The 25431-nt window shown below is 46.9% G+C and overlaps 1 protein-coding gene across 1 annotated transcript in view; it reads right to left on the bottom strand.

Moving 5' to 3' along the window:
- Window positions 1-25431, bottom strand: part of ESPL1 (extra spindle pole bodies like 1, separase) — a 470161-nt gene that overhangs the window by 58255 nt on the left and 386475 nt on the right. The window contains exon 26 of the mRNA XM_085654666.1: window positions 1027-1197. Within this exon, the coding sequence (XP_085510792.1) occupies window positions 1027-1197 (171 nt within the window). The remainder of the gene's footprint in view (window positions 1-1026; window positions 1198-25431) is intronic.

The raw sequence follows: 25431 nt of genomic DNA, 5'->3' as shown, positions 1-25431 counted from the left end.
GAGGACCCTTGCTCCTTATTGGAGCTCTCCCCTCTCTGATCCATCTCTTACCTGATTTCCCTCCATTTCCCCTTTCTCTCTGCCCTCCTCACTCTGTCCTTTCTTCTTCCCCTCCTTCCTATCCCCTTTAGGAACTGCATAGCACTTTTTGATCTACTTGTTATTGGGCATGTGTGCTGGACCTGCCTCTTAAAATCCCTAGTTCCTCTATTTTGTTCAAGTATACTACAAATGTTGCCAGGGTCATTTTACCTCCTACGGAATTAATACTCAATGGTTTTATATGAGAAATTTGAAATTGCCTTTTAAAAATCAACATAGCACTTTGATGTTTAAGGTTTCTGGTCTTCAATGCATACTTGTGAACTATAGGGTGTTTTTTTCACAGTTGTCATTTGTGAAAGTCCGTGCATTCATGTTTACGTAGTCCATCACAAGAGGAAAATTGATTAAGCAAAATATTTAAATTGGGGAACACAATTGGGTTTTATGCTGCATTTTTAAATGCAACAGATTTACAATTTTCAACCCAAGAGTACACAATTTGCCACAATGTAGACTGTTACATATGGACTACATAGTTGTCCACAGATTTAGCAACAGGCTGCAAAAGTGATCTTAAATCAGTGTGGATACAAATCAAACAAATGCCTGATGTTTGTTCCGCATTACTCAACCTGAAGTATATGATCCAGCACAGAAAACCAACTCAGAACACTTTCCTAGAGGTAAACTACCAGGCGCTGCAGCTCAGTCAGGATCAACATGGTCAGCCTTGTAGGACTATCCAGATAATCACAGACACTAGAACAGACAAATGTCTAAAGTGTGAGCAGAAGCATCAATCAACTACAGCTTTCCTCAGGAGCGGTTTTTCCAACTCAGCAGTTTGTGGAAAAATCTGCCACCATTACATTTCAGTTGTTTGTACTAAAATGGCTAAACAGTTATGAAATGTGGCATCAACTGAGGGCAAATCAGCCAATTAATACATGAAATATGTTCTGAGCAGATGCAGCTTCTCACCTTATCCAACACCAGCACAAGGTGACCGGATGATTTTCCTGTAATTGTTTTCAGCTTGTCCACTGAAGTTTGTAAGAGGGTGATCGCATGGTCAGGATGCACGTGGCAAAGGCCCAGGGCCAGGCTCCTAACATTTTGGCAGGAGAGGATGTGAGATCCATTAAGAATGGCCTATGGAGAAAGCAGTAACAGTTACTAGTCCAGTGCTACAATAAAGCCAATAAATAAATCAGTAGTAAACCCTGTCAGATGTAATGCAAACACAAGGCAATCTTGTAACTAATCCGAACAGGCACTACAAATCGGAACAATAACTCCATCAGGCTCCCTAAACAAAGTATTCTTTGCTTCCTTCCAGACCATTTGTATAGTTGGAACAATCCATCTACCAACTGTTCTTTTTTAAGTTAGACTTCGAAAGCCTGTGAAGCAAAGACAAGAAAAACGGTTTTGCCTCTCGAATACTTTTTCTGCAGGCAGTACATGCCTGATCATATCATCCAAAGAATGAAAAGCTCTTTAAGCTGTATCTTTTATTTATGGAAGAAAGAAGGAAGCTAAACTGATTGTCACATGTTAGTGTGAAGGCCTACAAGGTGAATTGTGGATTTGTTTGCATGGCTATTTTATATTCGTATAAGTTCAGATAATTAGCATATACTGATAAGGCTTACAATGTTCCAAATCTTCTTAGAGATGCTATTGTGATTAAAAAGTCTGTTTTCCGAGTTAGAAACTGTTGTTCTGTTTTATGCACACAGTTTCTGTTTTATGCACACAGTTTCAAAAGGAGTCTTCATTAGCGCTGTTAGAATTACATTGAAATTCCATTTTAGATCCGGTATTGTATATGGAGGATTTTGCTCCCTCTAAACCTTATTCACTGCACATGAGTAAATCTGGACCTAGATTAACCTTTTTGAGCATGCAGCAATTGTGTTCAAAAGAAGTTTAACTTTCTCCACGTTTTAGTATACAAGCAAAATGATCAGATTTTATCTTGACAAAGCAAAACATCAAGACTTTGCATTCGGTCATTATCACCCAATGACAAAGTCGGTTGCACTTTTGAGAAGCTGGTGATTGAAATTTGCATATGCATTTCTTTCAACACCACTTATTCAACTGGAAATGAGGTTCAGAACATTCAAGATGGGCCCAACATTGCAAGCACTCTTATGGACATGTATGAGATGGCTATCTTAGTTAAACAAACTGCTCAACACAATGTCAAATATTCAAGCACAAAAAAAGTTACTGACACTGGAAAAATAGATCCTTAGTTTGCAACTAGCAGCCCGAAGTCCAACATGTAACCTTCCAGTGTATTGACGTAATTAAAGAGACATGGATGCCTTCCACTACAGAATTATGAAGCAAAATGGTGCATATTAGAACTGTGTGTAAAAAGGAAGATGCTACTTACCCTGCAAGCATATGTTCGTGGCATGTAGTGCTGTAGATTCACATGCTCTGCATACTCCTGCCATTTAGTGTTGCACTTGGACGTATAAAACTTGTTTTTTTCCACTCAAAAAAGTATTTCGAGTCGCAATGTATAGGGACTCCTCCTATGAATAGCAATGCACATGGGTATAGACTTCATTGTAAGATAGTTCTCCCCATGGCAGGTGAGGATGGAAATGGAGTTTTATTTAAAAAATAACAGAAGATAACAATTTATGAGAGAAAGAAGAAAAAGCATCTGCAACAACCTGGGGCTTCTGGGAAGGAGGGTGGGTGCATGTGAATCTATAGCACTACATGCCATGAAGAGATGCCTCCAGGGTAGGTCACATATTCGGTTTGTGGCATGTGTAGCTGTAAATACACATGCTTTTCATAGACTGTTAAACAGTTCTCCCATAAGCGGTGGCTAGCCGTAGGATGTTGTAGAGGACTGGGAACATAGTATAACTTGGCCAACATTTGCTTGCTGGCATGCAAGAACATCCACACAATAGTGTTTGGTTAATGTGTACAGTGGACCACTTAGCTGCTTTACATATATCAGCTATAAGAATGTTAAAAACAAAAGCCATGGAAGCCTCTTTTTTTGTAGGAAGAGTGGGGCCTGGGTGGGACAAGTAGCTGTCTTTTAGCCTTGTTGTAGCATGGTTGAATTTTTCCATCTAGCTGCATAGCAGGCTCGTTTGATAGGTCTGCGGTCCTCTTGGAGGATGAACAACCATTCTGGAGGTAGATTTAGGTAGTAAACTAAGACCTTGGGAGCCAAATCTTAAGATTGAGATGCCTGTGGTGTCTGACATTGCCCTGGTTCTGTGTTAGAAGGGCAGTTTCTTGTGGGGGACTACTAAACAAGTCAAAGAGGGTGGTGAACCAGGACTGTTTGGCCCATTTGGAGCCACCAGGATAGGTGTGAAGCTTCCGAACCATGCATGGAAGGCGTGAAAGAAGAGGCAAATATCCCCGACAGGTTTATCCATAGTGCATTGGCCATGAACTGTGGGAAGCTAGATTTAGTGTTTTCAGCGGTTGCAAAGACTTCTACTTATGGGAAGCCCCAGCTATGAAAGTACAGGAGTAGGACTTGCTGGTTGAGCTCCAACTCGTGGACTTGTTGCTGCATGCTGAACAGGTCTGCAAAGTCATTGTCCACTCTATGGAGGTACTCCGTTACTAAATAGATCTTTTGGTGAAGTGGACAATACCAAATGCCTTTTCGTAGCACTGAGTTGTCAAGAGTGGGTGCCTCCTTGTTTCTAGAGGTAGTATACGACTGTCATATCTTGTATTGCACCTGGCAGAAAAAGCTTTGAGATCTAGTTTACGGCCAGTAGCTCCAGGAGTTGATGTGGAAACGCAGTTGGTGGGCTGCCCACACGCCTTGGATGGTCATCATGCTGATGCACCCCCCCCCCCATCCAGTGAAGGATGAGCCAGTCGTTATGGTCACCGGAAAGGCTGAGTCGAGAAAAGGCCGGACTTACAACAGATAGTTGATATTCCACCACTGCAGAAAGAAATAGGTTTTGGTCCAAATCAATATCAGATCTTGCCAGTGACCCTCCGCTTGAGACCACTGTGTTGCTAGGCACTCCTGCAAAGAACACATGTGTAATCTGGCATGGAAACTATAGCAGCAAGGAGGCCATCGTGCAGAGGAGGAGTTTCAGGGTTCTGACCATTAATTGATGATCTGGCTGAAAAACAGGCATGAAGAGCTAGAAAGCTCTTAATGCCCCATGCTTGATTGGGGTAGCCTTTCCTGGTAACAGTGCTGACAAGTGCACCCAAGAACGGTTGTACCTGGAGGAGCTGCAGATGGGACTTGGATGTATTGATGGTGAACCCTAGATTAAGTAGGTGGTCTGATGTGTGCAAGGCACTTGTCCACACTCTTGATCAGCCAGTCATCCAAGTAAGAGAACACTTGGATGCCTCCCCGCCTGATATGAACAGCTGGCAATGCATTTTGTGAACACAGTGAGGGCTGCAGTGACCTCGAAGAAAAGCTCTTTGCACTGGAATTGCTGACTACTTAACCACGAACCGTAGGTAGCTGCAGTGGGCAGGGTAGATTGGTGTAGGAAAGTGGCTCTGTATATACTATTCCCAAATAGGTACAGTGTGTACAGAGTCCACAGAGGTTTGGCAGAGACTAAAGTTAGATATGACCTTACTCTCTAAAGTGGTAGCTTGGTCGAGCAGTAAGGCAGTATCAGAGGACAGTGTAAAGCATTTGTTGTACACACGCAGTCAGCAAATGGTCTCACACACAAGAACTGAACTCTAGGCCAATGGTTTGTATATAACAGTTCTTGGAAACAAGCGAGTAAATAAGTTTGTTACTGTTGTGATTTTTAAGCAATATTTTGCTATTTTAAAAGTTGACACTTGGAAACGTTTTCTAACCAAATTACCAATGTTATCCTATGGGAGGAAATTCACTTAGCAGGTTAGTGGGGTTATGGTTACTTTTTCGGGTTCAGTGTTGGATCTTGGATCCAGCACTTGTATACCACCTGTAAGCAGATGATAGAATGAGTTTAGGTTATACAAGCAATTTTTAACTAATATTTAGAGGTTTGCAAAATCTACACTTGGAAGAAATTTCACAGAAAAACAGTCAATGGTTTCCTATGGGAGAAAATTGAGTTAGTGGTAAGTATGCTTGTAATTACTTTTCAGGGTCAGTGCTGGGCACCAAGATCCAGCACTGGGAACTCTCCTAATAGCAGGTGAGTATTTTCGATTTCGTTACTCGGTTGATTTTAGGTGAATATTTTAAAGTTTAGAAACTCCACAATTAGAAGAAATTTCGAGTGAAACCAGCCTATCTTACCCTATGGAAGAAAAGTGAATTATCAGCTTTTGGGTAAGTACTCGACTGGCAGAGTTAAGGTTCTGGGCACAGACTTATGGATCTCCCAGGGTCAGGTAAGTACAGTTTTTACACCCTCAGCGGCACAGGGGCAGTCGGGTGCAGAGAGAGTTAGGCCCAATGTTATCTTATTGAAGGCAGGGGGCCCTTGGTTGGAGGCTACTGACTGGCAGGCCACACGGCTGTGGGAGCTGGGCTCCTGGTCACTTGCTCAGGGCAAATGGGGAAGTAGGTAGGAGTAGAAGTTGCACTGCCAGGGCCACTCGGGCGGCTGGGTGCAGGGTGCTTTTGAGCGGTCGGGCGCTCAATGGATTGCAATGGAAAAGCTCAAGGACAAACAGATGCTGCAAGCTCTGGGACGGAGATTCTTCAGGTGCGACCACCACTTCGAGAGGTAAGTTGGGTAGTTGGAGGATAGGTAGGTACCCAGGAGTTGGGCACAGGGGGCCACAGGGCACCGGGTGCAGGGGTGCCTTTTAATGTCGGGCAATCTTACCCTCTGTTGATCGCAGTTGGGGTGTCCTTGGTTCTGAGGCTGCAGGCGTTGTCAGGAGCATCAAGGTGGGTCCTTGGGTGCCGGATTCGGGGTCACAGTCGCCGGGGGGACGTCCTCGGGGTCTTTGTCCACTACAGCACAGGCCAGGCTTGGCAGGTGCAGTGTGCAGGGTTTGCGGTTCCTGGCTGGTGCCAGCGGTCAGTTACTTGCTTTGTGCAGTGCCACTGCTCGTGGGAGTCCCGGATGCTCAGAGTCACAAGGTAGCCAGGTCCTCCGGGATTTGTGAGGTTGCTGGCCACGGGAGATGCCGGGATTTAGCAGGAGCAGGTTCGAGGGTCGACAGGCCGGTAGGGCTGGGGCCAAAGCAGTTGGTGTCTTCCTCTTGTTAGCAGCTGCACGGCAGGTCTTCTTTCTTCTTGATCAGCTTTGCTGTTTCGGAATCTGGAATCTAAGGAAGGAAGGTTCAGGGTGCCCCTAAATACTAAATTTAGGGGCGTTACAGGTAAAGGGCAGGGACCACTGTGTCCCTGCCCTGGAGTGGGTACATCCCCTATCCTGCCACTCTCCTGTGGGGGAGGGCAGTGGCCTAGTCCTGATTGGGCAGGGCTCCCCATCTTCAAGATGGCGAGAGCCCGGAGATGTGCTTCACCTTGCCTTCCCCACCTGAGGGGTGGGGTTGGCAGAGGCTTCCTTGGGGTTTCCGGCCAGTATTCCCACCAGAGTGGGGGTTTAGAACCGGTAGGGGCCAGTTGCTGAGTACAGCAAGTGGCCTGGAGAAGCTCACAAAGGTGGCATGCCTTTGAAGCTTCCCCTGCCAATCCTGGGGGAGGAGACCTAGCACCTTGCCCAGGATGTGCATTGTTGCAGGCCCAGGAGAGCGGATGGCTCTCTACCTAGGGGTCCAGCAACATGTCTGCTGTGTGGCAGCCTAGTCAGCCCCTCAGACCAGACGTGGATTGTAGGTTAGGTTCAGGGGGCATCTCCAAGATGCCATCTGTCGTGCATTGTCCATTAAATCCTGTACTGGCATCAGTGCGGGTTTAATGTGCTGAGAAGTTTGATACCAAACTTCAGTCTTCCGTGGAGCCATCATGGTGCAGTGGAGTTCGTGTTGGACGATCTCCCAGCACTATATACTCTTGAATGGCAGCACTGCACTTAGTGCCCAGGAATGGACCTGGGTACTGTAGGGGCACAGGGCTCATGCTCCTGTACCCACACCACTGGTATAGGGCACCCAGCTAGAGGGGTGGCTGATGTATGCCAGGGTAGTGTATGTTGTGGGCATGGCACACAGGGATTTGTGCCATGTCGTCTCTGTTTTGTCCTATACTCAGACACTCAGCCTGCAAGGGCAGTGTGTTTGTGTCAGGGTACAGGGCCTCTAAGGGTGGCACAATAAGTGCTGCAGCCCTTAGAGGCCTTCTCTGGTCACAAGGCCCTGGGTACCTAGTGTACCATTTACCAGGGGCTGACATGTGGCCAGGGTTTGCCAATTTGGGTTTTAGGTTTCAGCATAGTTTTTAGGGAAGGAACATAGGCCCTGGGCACCTGATTGGCAGGAGCATGACATCTTGTAGTATGACCATAAGAAAGTGATCTGATCGGACATACTTTTTAAGGGGCCAAAGGTCGAGTATTTGTCCTGACTGTCTCATCCTTCTTGAGAATAAGAAAGTAAAGGGTGTAAACCCTTTGCTGAATTGAGGTGGTGGTACAGGGATTATTGCATCTTTGCTGAGGAGTGTCTGTACCTCCTCCTGAAGGAGCTGCTGGTGTTCTGGGAGAGGGTGTGTTTGCAGGGAGGGATGTTGGTGGGATTGAACGGAGGACTAAGCAGTAACCCTGCCTCATGATTGAAACGACCCATAGATCGAAAGTAATTTTTTCCCCAATGAGTGAGGAACCCCTTCAGTCTTGCCCCGACTGGTGTAGTGTGACGGGGCGCAGGGAGAGTCACTGTTTGGCTGGGGCAGGTACCTTGTCCACATTTCCTTTACTTCTGCCCTTGGCGTTCTTGCCTCAACCTCCCCTGGAGTATCCATGTGCAGGATGCTGCTGGTGTTCCCGCTTTTGGTGGGAGGCAGATACTTTAGGCGAGGAAACCCTGTCACCCCCTTCAGAATTGGGAACTTTGAAAGGAACTACTGGGGGGGGGGGGAAGTAGTCTGGAGAGCCCCCAATGCCGTATTCATATCCATTTTGATCTTTTCAAGCATCTGATCAAACTGGGGGCCAAAAAGAAGCTCCTCATCAAAGGGTATGTTAATCAGAGGCCAGAGACGCACAGCCAAGCATGGTGCCGTATAATGACACAAATTAATGCGCCTGGCTGCAGTATCAGGAGTGTCAGGGGCACACCTGATGGTGGTGTTAGAAATTATCTTGCCCACTGACACCAGCTCGTGGCTACGCTGTATATGTGGCTCTGGAAGATGCTGGTAGAATTCCTCCATCCTTGCGGGTCCAATCAGAATGGGAGAATAAGTAGATTGGGTAGGTGATCCTTCAGTGATTTGCTGACGCGCAAAGACTCTTACCTGCAGCATAAATCTTCCTGTTGTCCTTATTTGGATGAGGGGCTTCACTAGTACAGGGGTGTTGGCGCTCTCGCATGCATTATGGACAACAAAAGAGCTTGGTGGAAGTTAGGCCTAGAAATAGGGTGGGTCAGAGTGTGATGACATTTTTTATTCACCCTGGGTGTCACAACTAATTTCAACAGGCTCTTTAAAGAGGTAAGGTGCAGTCTTGAACATGCCCTATGGGCAGGAACTGGATGGTAAGCTGAGAGGGAGATCATGTTTAAATGAGGAAGTACTTGTTTTCCAGGAGAATATGTAGTTCAACCTTATGGAAGGTGCCCTAAGAATAACCTCATTGTAAGAGCGGTATAATCAGGAGGGCATGGTTTGGCGGGGTAGAAATCTGGACTGTGCCCACAAGGGGATCTACACTGTGGTCATCCATTAGTCATCTCTAAGGTCAGGATCGTATGATGTCTCATACATGTCTAAAGGGTGGGAGGGGCCGCCCTTCCTAGGAGAAAAATTTAGAAACCTGTGGCGAAGGAGGTGGCCCATGTAATGGAGTGGGTGGAGGAACAAGGGGATGCAGTGGAGAGGGCTGGTGCCCATGCAGTAGTAAAGGCTACAGTGAAAGTTGATCCAAAAAAGTCAGCATCCTCTTGGCATGGATCTCCTCCAGGAGACACTGAAGGCTGGTCTGCTCCAGCTCCTTGGACCCAACGAATGACAGGGCTTTGGACTGTGGTCGACTCAATGCTGACGGAGTATAGGAAACTGGCTCTGCATATACTATACCAAAGTAAGGTATAATGTCACAGCGTTCAGTGGATCCCCAAAGGTATAGCAGAGGCTAAAGTACATAATATCTTACTCTGTTTTGGGGTAGTGTGGTTGGGCAGTAAGGCTTTTCAGGGGGTAGTGTTACACATTTGTTGTACACACTCAGGCAAGAAATTATGTCACACACTCAAAGACTCAATCCAGATCAATTGTTTGCATACAAAGTTATTTGGTGGTTTTATTTCTAGTGCAAGATCCACTTAGTAGCAGGTAAGTTAAACTCTTCATATGTTACTTTTCAAAAGACAGGGAAAACTAGTCTGGTAGGAACATAGATTACTTTTGCAGTCAAGAAAACGATTGGTCAACTGTTCAAAAATACTTGGAATTACTTTTAGATTAATTTTTCCAGTTTGGCAAGAAACACACTCAACTTTAAGCAACACAGGACATTCATAAACAGGTTAACTCTTGTTAAGGCACTAAGTTACTTTTTGTTGCACTACTAAACAGTTCATCACTTAAAAGAATTTTCTGAGAAAACCCACTATTCAGTCCTATGGAGAAAAATGAAGTGTTACGTTTACAGATAAGTAAACAGTTTTAGGATAGGAGGTTTGGGGGGGGGGGGAAGATCCAAGGTTCAGGCTGTCACTCAAGGGGTATCACCAGCAGCACTAGGGCAGCTGGGTGCAGAGTGCCAATGTTAGCGAATGGGGCTAGGGATCACCTTGGATGGGGGCTGCTTACAGGCAGACCACTCTGTTTCGGGTGTCAAGCTCCTGGGGTTAAGGTAAGGCAAAGGGGGTCCCAGGTTGGCACCAAGTCCACACCACCAGCGGCACAGAGGTGGTTGGGTGCAGGGTGCTCGGAAGCCCAATGCTTTCCTACGGAGGATGTAGGTCGTGGAAAAGGACTGCAGGCTGGAGCCAGAAGAGTGGAGGAAGGGAACCAATGACTGGAGGATGAAGTTGAAGAGTTGCTGGACACGATCGGTTGGGAACCTCCTGTCTTAGGAGTTGTGGGTGCAGGGGTGTCCTTTTGCGTCGGGTTCTTCTCACTAGTTCCGGTTGGTCAGGGGTCCCTTTAGGAGGAACCTACAGGTGTGAAGGACGGCGTCCAATACTGGATCACAGGTGAGGATCGCAGGGGGGACCTTGCTGGGGTGTTGGACCACTAACTCCGGTAGTGGGCAACGGGTGCAGAGTGGTCGAGGATCAGGCTGGATCTATAGTCCTGACTTTGGTTGGTGTTGGACAAATCCGGTGTCCACTGGAGATCAGAGTTCTGTAGGAAGGCAGGGCAGGTCCCTGGGATTCTTGGAGGCTGCTGGCTGCAGGACATGCCGGGTTCAGTTCACAGGGGTTTCAGAGGAGACAGGCCAGTAGAGCCTGGACCGAAGCAGTTGTCCTCTTCTGCAGTACGGCTCTTCGGTACTACTTATTGTCATGTCGAATCTGTAGGAGCAAGGTTCAGGGGTGCCCCTAAATACTAGATTTTGGGGAGTTACAGGGGTGTGCAGGTTGGGATCAATGGGTCCCTTCCCTGGGGTGTCTACGCCCCCTAATATTCTACCTTCCAGTGGGACGGGGGCATAGTCCTCTTCCTGATTGGAGGGGGTCTCCCCATCTTAAAGATGGCGGGGACTGAGAGGTGGCCTTAACTTCGCCTCTCCCACCTGAGCGGTGGGGTTGGCAGAGATGGGCACACCTTTTCTGGCTAGGTTTTCCCAACGGTCTTGTGCCCAAAATGGGGGTCAGAACTGGTGGGAGCCAGTTGTTGATAGCAGCAAAAGCCTTGGGGTGGCTAACAAAGTCAGCCGACCTTTGGAACACCCACTTCTTGGACCCTGCCCATCCTGAGGGAGGAGACATGACACCTCTGCACAGGATGGTCTTGGTTTCCATGTCCAGAGAGTGGAGGCTCTCTACCCAGTGGTCTAGAAACCTGTCTGGTGGCGGTAGATGGCTGGGAGCCAGTCAGGAACCACACCAGGGTTGGTTGTTCTTCAGGGGGCATCTCTAAGATGCCCTCTGAGTGGATTTTTCATTACATCCCAAACTGCCAGTGTGTGTTTAATGTGCTAAAGTTTGATAACCACCTTCCCAGATTTCAGTAAAGCCATCATGGAGTTGTGGAGTTTGTGTTGACAACTCCCCAGCCCATGCACACAAAATGGCTCGACTGCACTTCTGTCTGTGGTTGGCACAGACACTGAAGGGACATATTGCTTCTGCAGCTATGCCCTCACAGCGGTATGGTGCACCGTGCCTTTAGGGCTGTAAAGCCTGCTGGAGGGATGACTTAACCATCCCACAGGCAGCGTTGGTGGCATGGCACACAGTGATGTGTTACAAAATAGGCTGGGCCAGTCTTTCACTCCAGTCACAAACTGCACAGCGTAGATTACTTAAATGTAAACTTCATGCAAGTCATTTTTATTCCATGTTCTTCAAACTTTTACAATTCATAACGGAGGCAGCTTATACGTATATTATGGTGTAGTTTAATGTACAGGATGTTGGGTTTTAGTAGTGATTTTTGGCTAAGCTTGCACGCAATTCAAGGCACATTCGGGCAAAGGGAGGCATGTTTTCGCACACTTGGGTTATGCAATGTATACTGTGAAGCTTTGTGTTGAATTTCGTCCCTTAAGATTCTCTACAATGCTAATGGGCCTTTTTGAAAATTTCAGTTACCCCTGAAGAAGGGTTTCCAGCCTGAAATGTATTGGGTCAATATTGGCACAATTAACCAGGATGTATTGTTGATTCCATCGTGCTGTTTAATAAAGCCTGGATGGGCATGTATGCAGCATTTGAAGCTTGGAATTATGCTGCCTCCGTTACAAATTGTAAAAGTTTGAAGAACATGGAATAAAAATGACTTGCATAAAGAAAAATCGAATTCCAGTTTACATTTAAGTAATCTACACTGTGCAGCTTGTGAATGGAGCTAAACACTGCCCCAGCCTATTTTGGAACTTAAAGGTATTCACAGGGACAGGGCATGCAACAAGCCGAGCACGCACAACTTGCCTTGAGCATTAATCATGTTGTAAATGTGATAAATTGGTGTGCATGGACTTATCTATTTGTGACACAGGGATGTATGCCAGGTCGACTCTTCAGTTTGGCCTGCACCAAAAAACGCAGCCTGCTACGGTAGAGTGGGGGTGTTAAGGTGAGGGTTATCTGAAGGTGGCACAATACACCCTGCAGCCCTCAAAAGCCTTCTCTGGTCACAAAGCCGTTGGTACCAGGGATACCTTTTACAAGGGACATACATGTGGCCCGGAGGTGTGAAACTTGTGGGTACAAGGTACAGTTTGGGGAAATAACAGGTGCTGAGGCCTGGTTAGCAGGATCCCAACATACACTCAGTCAAGTTTGCATCAAGTATCCATGCAAAAAGGGGCACTTTCCTACAGTGAGTCCTTTTGGCTCGGGGGACCAAAATTGGTTTTGACACCAAGCGATGTGTTGGAGCCAAAGTGGTCTGCAAAGGCGATTTATTTATTTATTTTATAATTTTGTATAGCGCTGAATCACCCCAAGGGGTATCTCTGCGCTTGTAACAGATGACTATCCTAGCACTATGTTTAGAAAAGGTAAGTTTTCATCAACTTTCTAAACTGGGAAAGGGACATTTCAGCACGAAGGTGTTGGGGGAAGACTATTCCAAAAACACGGAGCCAGATAAGGGAAGGCTGCCTCCAGAGCGGGCCTCGTTAATTCTCAGAACCGAGAGGAATCTTTTAGCACCCGATCTGAGTGAGCATCCAGGAGTATAGATATTCAGTTTCCTGACAAGATAGGAGGGACTAAGATTTCAGTTTGTTTCGTTTTTAGAGTTGCAGGAGTGGTGATCAACGGAGGAAGCCAGGTTTTGAGTGGCTGTATCAGTATCGAGGGCTGGCTTGGAATCGGTGTAAAGGTCTTTCCAGCCGTGGCAGACTGGAAGCCTGTTGTTGGGAATCAGGGCTCAATGTCCAACACCCAGTGGGGTGGTGCTTAGCCTGAGAATGGTGTTGGGGTTGATCAAGAGGAAGGAAAGGCGTACTCACAGCGAGTCTTAATGCACTGATGTACCTACTCAGCTGGCTGTTTTGTGTGACGCAGAGTGGGAGCTCAGTTCGAGGCTGAACTGGAGAGGCTTTGAGCTCAAGGACCTAGACTCTGGCCCGTCCTCGACATTGTGGACCCTGAGGATAGAGGTAACATTCTCTTCTCGGTTATCCTTTTTGCATAGTTGCCCCCCAACTTTTTGCCTGATACAATTTGACTGAGTGTGCCCTGGGTCCATGCCACTCAGGTTCCCAGGGCCTGTGTTCTTTCCCTAACCTGCACCATCGTTTCCACAATTGGCGCCACTCTGGCCTACCTGTAAGTCCCTTGTAAGGGGTACCGATGGTACCAAGACATGGTAGCCAAGGAAAGGGCTCTGAGGGCTGCAGCATGTATTATGTCACCTTCGGAGACCTCTCACCACAAACGTGCACTACTGCGTTTTGGTGCGGCTAAAAGTAAAGAATCGACTTGGTACACATCCCTGTGTGCGATGCCTGTCCAGCACTGCATGAGGCCTAGGTGAGTCACCTTTAAGGCAGGGTGCACTTTACCTCCTGTGAAGGCCTATATGCACGAGCAGACAAGCCCCTATAATATCTAAGGCCATTCTTAGAAATTATAAGTGCCCAGTAAAACCATATTGAGTATATGGTCTAGAAACCTGTCATTACCAGTTTCCTAGCACCATATTGTATTTAATGAATCCTGGGATGTTTGGTATCAAAGGTCTCAGAATAATAACCCTGCACGGATTCCCGTGTCAGATTTATCATCCAATGTACTCAGGGGTCCCTTCTAGAGGGGACCACTGAACCAAAATAACCGCTGTTGGATTTCTGTCAGGTGAACACCAGCCTGCCATTACGAGACAGATTTGTGGACCACTGAGCCCAGAAAAAGCCTTTCGAAGGTGGAGTTGTTCACAACTCCCCCAGGTCAGGAAGAGCCATCTGTAGCAGGGGAGCTTCAAAGGCCATGCCACCTTTGCAATGTGACCCCCAAACTCTCCTGCTCTCAGAAGCAGGCCCCCTTCCTGTCTCACCCCCTTTTCGGCAGGAAAAATCAGGACAGCCCAGAAGATCTGCCCACCGCTACCAACCCCGCCCCACAGGTGGGGGAAGCAAGGTGAAGCCCACTCTTCAGTGCCCGCCATCTTGCAAATGGCAAACACCCTCCAATCAGGGCCAGGTATTGTGCCAACTCCCCCACATGGGGTTAGCACCTTAAGAGTGCAGTCACCCTAAGAACAGTGGCCCAATGGAACGGGGGCCAATCTTGGGTAAGAAAGCATTATTGGTTCAGAGGATTAACTTATCGGGGAAAACAGAAGTAAAGGATGACGATTCTGTGCTTAAAACTCACCAATGCATGTTGCCAAAGTAATCGCTACTACAAAGTGTTTGGAAAGTCACAAGCCTCATACTGTAACTGTGAAAACTTGAAAGGCAAAACCGAGAAGCATGTTGAAGCTAAATTGAGGACCCACAACATGTGAAATGGGACATGGGGAAATAGGTTTGTAAGACTCTTTAAGAAACATAACCATGGCTGACAAACAGGAAAGGGTGGTCCAGAAGGCTGAATAAATGCAGATAAGGCTATTAATTAACCCTTAGCAGTCCCCACAGCACAGCCGTGTTGTGCTAGCGATGGACTAAAGTGTAAGACAGGGTTCTCAAGGTATCTGCGATGAGTTCATCTCACCAAACAACAAATTCTGATGTTTAGCGATTTAAATATGGTTGGCTACCAGCCAAATTCCATGGTGGTGTATCCAGTTCCAGAGTCAACGTTTCTTTACAAAGGTGATGACAGCCCACTCCTGCAGATATACCGCAATGCAGTCATATTGTCTGTCAATATCTGAATAGAATGACCTAGAACGAAGAGGAGGAAATCCTTTACCATAAATCGAATTGCCCCAAATTGACAGGTTTATATTTAGAGCCTGTTTCTCCAAAGATTAGAGTCCTCGGATTCTCAGTTCCTCCAGATATGCAATCTCACCCTAGGGTGAAGGTATCCATCACCATTATGACAGCCATGAAAGGTTGGAAGGAGAACCATCTAAGGTTGTTTTCCACTCCAGATTCACTGCAGGGTTCAGAGGGATCACTAATGTTGGACAGATCTCCTGAGTGTTAGAACCACTGTCTGCAGAGGCACCCACAGAGCCCAACTAGTGGACATAAGACCATCCAGAATGAAACTGAACTACGTTCCAAAATATCAGAAACCTAGACTGTCTGTGCATGCGGAAAGGCTCAGAGATGTAGCCAGAGCTGCCCCTATGAACAGGAGGTGCTGAGGGGAGATTAAAGCTTGTTGACAGAAAACCTTTTTTTATAACAGAAGGGATGCTGTGGACTGCAAGTGGTATGATACCATCTCGGACAATAAAGTTTTCTAGTTGCCAGTCATCTAGTTGCAGGAGGATAAAATCCTGACCATGAAACCATCACCTGGCAAGTGGTTACAACACGGTCGTGCAGCAAAGCTGGGATCTCTGATCGTCTGACATAAAAACTCTAGGTGCCATAGCCACACAGAAGGAAAGTCCTGCAAACTGGTAATAAGCTAAACCTACCACAAACGAAGGTATTTCCTGTGTAACCTTAGAATCGGTACGTGTAAATAGGCGACCTGCAAATCAAGTGACACTATCCAGTCTCCTTTGAGCACCAAATGGAACTGAGCCAGGGACAATCTTGACGTTTTTCTTGCAGATAAAAAAACTTAAGATCCTTAGGTCTGGGATAAGACACAGACCACCATCCTTTTAGGGGCTCAGAAAGTACAGAGAATAGACCATCTGCCCAATTTCCTGCTCTGGCACAAACTCCGCTGCTCCTTTCTGAAGCAGGAGTGCAAATTCCTGCACTAATATGTGGAGATGTCTGACAAGAACAGGTGTGGCATATAAGGAGGGGAGGCAGAGTAAACTCCAGTTTATTACCTGAGAGCCCCACTTGTCCTAAGTTGTGGTCTTCCAGGCCTCTAGAAAGAGCAGCACTCTACCTGCCAAACTGTTACACGCCATCTGACAAGGCCGGATGAGAGCTGCTTCCCAGTTTGGCTGGAGAAGGCAGAGGAAGAGGCAGGCTTTTGGGCGATATAACTCCTATTTCTTCACAGCCTCTATGTTGCCTTAACAAGGAGTTCAAAGTCTGCTTTTGTGGCTGACGGGGCACCTTCTGGCGACAATTAAACACACATGGTAGCCACAAAACCATTGAAGTGACCTATAATTCCTTTGGGGCGGTGACATTCCTAATGAACAAGCTGTTACTCTATCAGCCTTGAAAGCATTTAAAGGCAGAGTCCGCTTTTGCCCCAAATAGTCTTTAACAATCAAATGTTCTACTGCTGAAAATGAAGGTCCTCTGAATAGAAGGGAAAGGGCGCTCTAGGGCCTCAGCAGCATTTTTTAACCAGTGTGTAATAGGAAGCCACCTCCAGAGGAAAAGGATCTGATAGGTTAAACACTTCAAGGATGTGTCTATCCCTCTTGCTTTTCCCAGTCCTTGGTGTACATTGGTATCTATAAGCCTACAAAGATGAACCTCCATTTTTCAACAGTATCCAGTTCATCTATGGGATCTGAATCAATCCCAATAAAGAGTATGGGAAGTGTCTCCTGTACTGTTTTTGACTTTATTCTTGACCTCTGGACATTCCTGAAGGATCTGAGAGTGAATGCTCAGTTGTAAGGGACTGCATCTCTGCACCAGTGAGGGTGCCATTGGAACGGCAGCTGGCAACTATATCAGCACCAGTAACAATGGAGAAGGCACAGTCTAATTGGACTATGGAATCTGGATCAGCACCAGAGCCAATGGATGAGGCATAAACAGGCGAATGGCACAGTAGAGGCCTCGATGGAAGATCAAAGAACAACCTGCATGATTACATGGGGCCCCATAGGCGCTCCAGCAGAGCACTGGATTCACCCTTGGTACCTAGCGATCTAATAAGCCTCTGAGGCTTAGTCTGATTCTGAAGAGCAAGTATCAGGAATAAGCTGGGGTCTATCCTCCCCGGTTCGACAGGAACCTGAATAGGTAACAATATTGGCTCTAAAGAATCAGAAACGTACAAAGAACCCTTAGGAAACTTAATCTTTCTGTGGTGTCAATGTCTTTTTATGCCTGTGCCTCCTGGATGTTTTAGGCTCAGGAGATCTAGATTTGAGCCTGCCCCTTCCTTTTGGCCAGCCAAGAAACAACTTCCTCTTTCTGTTCTACCTTTGGGGTGCATGCTCCAGCAAGATTTACACTGATGTGTCCTGGTCAGAGCCGATGCACCAAAGGCAGATGTCGTGAAGGTCTGTGATTGATATCTGACCCTCACTCTCAGCAGATCTTGAAGCATGATTTTCCTCAGGGGGAAAACAGTTTGCATTGCACAAACAGAACTCCTGACAGAAATCAGGATGAGCAAGATTCAGGTCCATATTGGTCGAGTGGAAAAAGGAAAACTGTTGTTGGTATGCCAGTTGGATGCTTTATACCTCCGATGAAATCCCAGGGAGGTCGCTGCTGACATTGACATTGAGTCAGCAACCTCTACTGGTGTGAATGAGCTATGGCAAAAAGATTGCGGACTCCGATTGGCATAATGTTCAGAAGGTGAGAAATCTGTGTTAGAGGTATTCATCAGAAATACCAGTTTCCCATGCCACAATAGTATGTATGGAAAATGTTAATTACATGTAAAATAATTTTGGTGCTTGAAGACTTTTTTTATTTACATTCTATGCATTATTTCGCCATCGACTGCTTGAATACAAGATCTCCCCCATTCCTTTTTCTTTTGGGCATCAATCAGGTGATGTGGTGCCATCCCAATATGGTATGCATAGATTACTCACAGGTATTAGATTCTTGCAGGAAACTGGGTTGTACATTGGGATCACTTTCTGAATGTCTGGTTGTGGCATAAGAAAAACCCTAAACTCCACCATGTCCAGAATTTCCCAGTTAAATGGAAGATTTTGCGTGCAGCACAGGAGAAAATTGGGCTCATAGATATTGAACCTAATTGATGCCAGGAGTTTGGATGCCGTCCAGTGCTGGCACCCTTAGACATAGGTAGATTTACTGCATTATAAGTCGGAATGGTCAGCAGAAATTGGTCCCGGTAAAGTGGAGGATTAAGAGGTGGGGGGCGAAATAAAGGGCAGAGTGTAGCCTCTTGAGCAATTTGTAAAACTCAGTTTGTCTAAGGTAATGTATTTTCAGATGTTGAATAAATCTTTGATCCTGCACTTTATCGGCTAGCTGTGGGCCTGCCATTGCTAATCAAAGCAGCTTGGTGCTACTGTAGCAGGAAAGGAGGAGAATGACTGCTGCACCCATAGATCTGAGCGGCGTCTACTACCACCACCGCGTCATCTGCTGTGAAGTGTCTTGGTCAGTTATTGCACTGCTGAGAAGGTTGGCGTAGCTGGTATGCTAATTTTCTGGAATTGCCCCTAAATGTTTTGCACTAATTGCAAATGTTGGGCAGGCAATGCCAATCCCAGAGATTGTGCTGTGGCGTGACTATATGTGAAACGTTCTCGTGCTAAAGAAATGTTTTGGTAGTGCTCTTGCTGGAGAATACTCTAATCACAGATTCCTTAGCGTGTGATTTTCCAGGCTGGATTCACAAGATTTTCATAGCAACTCCCTCACACGTTGGTAGGTGGCATTGTGTGATGTCGGGCCACTATATTTGTCAGTTTATTTTAGATCATTGCCTACACCTTTGGACACAATCTTCGAAATCAGGGTGTGTCAAAGTGCAGAGCTCTAGACTAGCATTTTATTAGTCTGGACTAGAAAAGTCCATTCTACAGCTAAAGGAGGAAGGTGGATTAGTGAGTAATCTGTGGCTAGATAATCCACCTGAAAAAGCGTTACGCATGGTAAGTAATTTTCGTCTGATGGCTACTTCTAGCTGTAGAACCTCATCCTATGCACAACCTTTTCCGGGTGACGGGTCTATGAACAGCTCAAACCATGAATTCCTGTGGCAAAAAAAGCCCTTCTTGCCGGGCTTGGCTATTCAGGCAGTATTGCTTTGTGAATGTGTGGATTGATGTCCACATAGGAGCCTGACAGGTGTCCAAGACTGGCACACCACGCCAGCGCAGAGATAGCAGCCTTGGCTCGGTTGGTATGAGTATGCAAGTCTTCCGGGGGTGGTGTCTTGACCAGCCAATTACAATTCTTGACGCCATAAAGAAATTCATATGTAGATGGTTCTCCTCAGTACAGCCTTTACCTATTTCGCTCCAGCGGAGGCCACACAAAGTGCTGATCGTCCACTAGATATTCCCTGGTGCGATCAATGTAGAAGCTCAGGGCCCCGTTGTGGCCAAGACAATGGTGCTCTTCCTCCTTTGAAGGGATGAAGTGAGGCAAAAAAGCTGGCAAAGTAATGGACTGCTCTACAGCAAGGCAGCTTTTTCAGAAGAACCAATTTGTCCGACAACATGACAAAGGTGAGAATCAAATTAAGGTCCATTTGCAGCATCCCAAATGGTGTTGGTGGGACTATACAAGTCAGCCCTTTCTAGAAACTCATCACAGTGGGCCACTGGGTGATTTGAAAAGAGATGGTTGATGAGGTAGACGTAAAAAATAGCCAAAATGGCCGACAAGTAACCTTTAAATGTTGCAACAGTGAGGCCATGGCTGCCCTAAAGAAAGAAAACAAAAGGATGTCAGCTAACTATCCATGTAAAGGCTGCTTGTTGCAGGAGAACGCCATTCAACAAACTTTCCTAGCCTCCGGCATAAACACTTTTGGTGGAGGGACACCTGGCTGCAACAATGACACCAACTACTTTTGGAAGAAGGTCTAAAGACAGCTGGCCTCCACCTCAGGGTAGGTTCTGAAGGCCAGTGGGGTGAGGGGTAGGACCCTGCCCTGTGGCAGTGACAGGAGATCCTGGAACGGGCAGCCGGATCGTGGCTAGAAGGTTCGGGTAGCACACATCCCCAATCCAGCCCGGAGCCACTAGGATGACATGGGCCCAGTCGGGCTTGATAATCTTCATAACTCTGAGCAGAAGAGCTAGAGAAAAGAATATGTACAGGAGCCCCGAGTTCCAATGCAGGCAAAAGGCATCTCTAAACAAATCTTTGGAACTCTATCATGTAAATATTTGGACACTGTGCATTCTCTGGGGTAGTGAAAAGGTTGAGCCAAATTTCTCCCCACTGGTGGCAGACGCCCTGTGCCACCTCCGAGACAGCTGCACTTTGCGATCCACTAGGCAATGTCAGCTGTGTTTGTTCACCCAGTCTTTTATTGATCCTGCCCAGTGATGCGCAATTAGGGAGATGCCCGAGCATACCGCCACTTCGAGAAGCAGGGGCTTCTGGCGCAGGACTCCTGACCTCATTCCGCTTAGTTTATTACAGTACCACATGGCACTCATGTTGCTGGTGAGAACCTGTTCCCGTTGGGCTTCCGCAGGAGATCAGAGTACTCTGTTGGCCACCTCTCAGATGACCTCCAAAACCCAGCAATGATGCATCTGTCACAACTGTCAGCTATGGGTGGTGTGGGGAGAAGGGTTTGCCATCTATCCAATTGCGGTTTAGCAGCCACCACTGTAGGTCCTCAGATATGTGGATAGGTCCCTGTGGTGCTAGGTGCTAACCCACAGATCTCAGAACCCACTGCACAGCCTGCATGTGCCACCTTGTATGGTTCACAGGCAAGATGCAGGAAGCCAAGGCGAATCAGCCACTATCACAGAGACCCTGGTGAAAGGTCGGAACATAGGGATCATAGCCCGAATGTCCTGGACTCGTTGAGGTGGAGGAAAGGGACAAAAGAGCACACTGTGCAGGATGGCTTCAATGAAGGGGTGCCAATGTGAAGGAGTCAGATGCGGCCTCTGCACATTGATGGAAAAACCCAGTGATATAAATAGTCGGCCCTCGTCTGGAGGTAATTGACAACTGTTTGAGGCAAACCTACCTTTATCAACCAGCTGTTGAGGAACAGGAAAACTGGTAAACCCAATCTCTACAGATGGGCAGCAACTATCACCATCACCTTTGTGAACATCCACGGTGCAGTGGTAAGGCAGAAGTGGAGCACCAAGAACTGAAAGTGCTCCCACAAGTAGTGTCTGTGGTAATGGAGGACGAGAATATGGAGGTAAGAGACCTGCAGGTCACTACCCAGCCACCTGGATCAAGACCAGCAAGAACATTTTGAATTTGTCTTTACAAAGGAAGAAGTTCAAAGGGCAAAGATCTAAAATGGGACAAAGGCCTCCATCCTTTTTTGGCACTAGAAAGTAATGGGAATAACAGTCCTGATCTCGGATAGCCGCAACCTCTATAGTTTCCTTGGGGAAAAGAACTTTAACGTCTATGGAGCATGGACAAGTAGTCCTCTGAGAAATCATGTGTTGTGGGAGGCATATTCGGGCGTTTGTCAGAAATGAAAGGGAACATTTTGCATGACCTTGAGCACCCACTGGCCAGATATGATGCTCTTCCACCCTGAGATGTAAAACATGATATGTCCTCCCACCAGTCAATCTTTTGCTTCGAAGGGTTACCTAAAGAGATCTTGTGACAGTTGCACAGGAGGCGTTTGGATAAATCACTGGCCCCAGGGCCTGTACGCTGTCGCCCAGATCCCAGACATCGAAAGGCCCATTGATGTTGAGGTATATTTAATGTTGCTTCTGTTATTATCCCCTTCTAAATTGCTGGGGAAACTGATGCAGCAGTGGAACCTGACCAAGAGCACAATCTGTCACTGTGCTATTCTTAAAGTGCTCTAGAGCAGAGCCTGCTTCGTCCACAGAGACGAGTAACATCGAATAGCATGTCCATTTGTGACTGATGGATTTAACTCAAGATTCCACTGCACTGGATCCAAGCGTGGTGATGAAGCACCACACTGGTCTTGACTGCTCTACCTACACAGTTGCTAGAGGTCAGTCCTGACCTTATGATGTAATTTCCTGAGTCTTGGCCTTCCTGCATAAGGTGGTGAAGGTTGAGCCAAGAGTCATCTGGACTGTTGGCATGATATCTGCCACAATATTCTTTACGCATGAGTGTATCTATCCAGGAGATAACTGGTGCTCATTGATCTCAAGGGTAGGCGGAGGACAACATTCTCTGCACGAAAGTCTCCATGCATTCTAACCGTCTAGTGGGGGCTGTCTGGAACATGCTCTGGTTCAATCTGCTGGTGGAGGCCTGAACCACTAGGCATTCTGGAGGGGGATGGCTGATAAGAGGGGCAGTGTTCCCTGGGGTAGGGCTGTGCTGCCTTGCAATCTGTCTGTTCACTAGATGGTTAGATCCTGACTTCGCTGAGTGCCAAACCGTGTGTCCATGAGAGCCTTGTTTAGGGGAGGAGAGGCTCCTGATTAATCTGTCCTAAGTGAAGCACCTCCACTAACACTTGTCTTGACTTAAGGGGTGGGTGTGGTGAGGCCTAAAATCCCTGCTGCTCTCCTTATGACAGTGGTGAAGGAGGCAGACTTTTCTGTAGCCACATTAGGTAACAGTGAATGAGGCCAGTGTCAGGTGATGAGTCTAAACCATTGCCTTTCTGGAGGTACAGAAATATCTTTTCGTCGTCATATAGGTTACTGGTATCGACTGCATAGTCATGACATTTTTGTGGAAGCAACTCAGGATCTAACTGTGGAAATGAACGAGGTAGATACCATGTCAAAGTCGCTCCAGGTTACTTTTGGTGTCCAAAAGGACCATCAGCTCCCCCTCTAGCAGCATTGGGACCAACATCAACAATCGAACTGTAGCACCATAAGGTGCATCAGAATTGAGTCTGAAGTCGGGATGAGGGCAAGTGGCACAGTTTGCATCGGAGACCAATCTGCCGGCAATAGAACGAATGTAGGCTACATCAGGTCTGTAGGGCCTGAAGCTGTGTTTGAGGGATCTGGTAGAGTACCAAAGATTAAGTGTATGGATCCTTGACTTGCCTTATATTTTGCAACGAGGCCAGGGAAGCTGGGTTGATTTGGAAGCAGGGTAAGAATCTGTTTTGGGGGTGAGAGACAGGAGTTAAGGAACAGCCTGGAAGGGCGCCATGCATCACACAACTCCGAGTGTCGGGATGTCAGGTAGCAGTGTTTGCATTGATTTTTTATGGGCCTTTTTTGACTTACTTGGAGATCTCAACTTTGATGACCAACGTCCACAAGTTCAGCCCTGTAAGCGGGAGTGTCTCCTGAACCACAAACTTGTCTGCTTCTGTGGATGTTGGGCAATGTAAAACTTAATATGCATTTGTCACAACGCCAAATCGTGCTTGGGGCCCAGACGCCAGAGACTACTTCACGAGGGTCAGTCGTCGACATCTGTTGGTCAGCCCTTGCACAATTTGAACCCTTTTATATTTGGAGAGGGGTATTTTGGAGATGAACTGCTAAGTCCAACAGACTTGAGGGAGCGATCTCCAGATCTGCGTTGGAGGACGCAGAAATCAAGCAACAAACAAGTTCACAGAAGTGGCGCAGAATCAAAGGGCCAGACGTCCCAGTTGGAATGATCAGATGAAAAACTGCACAATGTCACCAACACAAGAGGGATTTGCTATTAAAATCTACTGAATTCAGTCTGGCACCAGGGAAAATTCACAAGATCAAGTATCTGCAGTTAGAAGTATTCATCAGAATAAACCTTTTCAACAACAACCCTGGTGCCATCGAAAGGCTAGTCTTTTAGGGACACCTGGACATCCCCCAAAAATCGAATTACCCATATTAAAGCATCTTGCTTAGGCACCACACATATGCAGATAGCATGGACTACGCAATAAGTTGTATTGCTGCATGCTCACAGAACATTTTGATGAACCCAGGCAATACTGAAATGTTTGGGGAAATGAAGTTCCGAGGTCCTCTTAGATGGCTGACAAGATCTTGCTGGTCATGTCCCACAATGCAAAGGTTTACCTGCTCAGAAGGCATGCCACGTTCAAGGAACATAGAGCAACATTGGCTACAGAAAACATTGTTTTAACAAAAGCATCAATAACCTTTGATTCCCTATCCAGGAGGTTTGAATGAAAGGCATTTGAATTTGCTTTCCTTGTTGAGGCCAGCAGCAAAAGGGTTTCAGACGCAAGATGTTTTGTGAGAAAATCAGGGTTACCGGGTGCCACTCTGTTCCACATGGCCACAGGTCGAATGATCCAGGAAGCAGAGCCCTGTTTTGATCAAGAAACCTTGAGGAGATCTGTGAGCATTTCATTAAAGGTAAACAGACCCTCTAATGAAGCAGACTCTTGCTAAGGCATGTTGGTCAATAGATTGGATTTGATTTCAACAGTAGGTACTTATAAATCCAACACCTCCGCTGCTCTGCACACTAACTCTGCAAAAGGTATTTACTTCAGTTGGTGTACAAAGTGATGTGTTCAGCTCAGTTGCCAGATGTGAGAAGGTGGCCTGGTACAAGTTGCCCACTAGAACTAGTGGACCGCATATATCAGTCCGAACAACCCCTTATGGTGATAGGTTAAAGACAACCTTTATTGAAAGCTATCTTAGTGGTAGCTATGGAGAGCAGTGTCCTAAGAGACCCACGCCTGGATCTAGGATGTAAGGAACCTGAAAGCATAGAGGACAGAGTCTGGGTCACTAGCCAGTGGCCAAGGGCAGGATGGACCAATGCCCACAGATGTCGGGTGCTTCAGGTGAGTTGATGGGTGTCTTGACTCTTCAGCCACGAGGTCCAGGAGGCGTCGACGAAGTCCACGAGCCGCATTCGAGCTGTCCCACGAAGTCTGTCGAGTGCTGTGGTGTCAGCGACCAGAATGGACCCAACAAGCCTTGGCAACGGCAAGTTACAGGAATTCAGAGAAAAGACTGCGGTGCAGACCAGCAAGGTCTGAGGGACTCACCCAGCGAGGGTAAATCGGGGCACATCTGGAGCAACCAGGAAAGCCCAAGCAGAAAAGGAGTCGCCTTCGTGGGGACCTGCTAGCCAACGGGCTAGTGATCGCGAAGGAGCCTCGAGCGGTCGCACTTGAAAATGGCCCACGGGTCACTCGTGGAGTGGAGACAAGCAATCTTCGGTGCAGGAGGTGCTCAAGGCTGGGGCTACTCGGAGCCCAAAGCACAACTTCGAGGAGGACCAGAAAGATGCTGTTGCTGCAAAAGATCACGATGTCCAGGGGTCACGGTTC

Source organism: Triturus cristatus, chromosome 4_1 (genome assembly GCF_964204655.1).
Source record: "Triturus cristatus chromosome 4_1, aTriCri1.1, whole genome shotgun sequence".
Classification (NCBI taxonomy): domain Eukaryota; kingdom Metazoa; phylum Chordata; class Amphibia; order Caudata; family Salamandridae; genus Triturus; species Triturus cristatus.
Note: the sequence above shows the minus strand (reverse complement) of the source record. Positions and strands in the feature narration are given on the sequence as shown.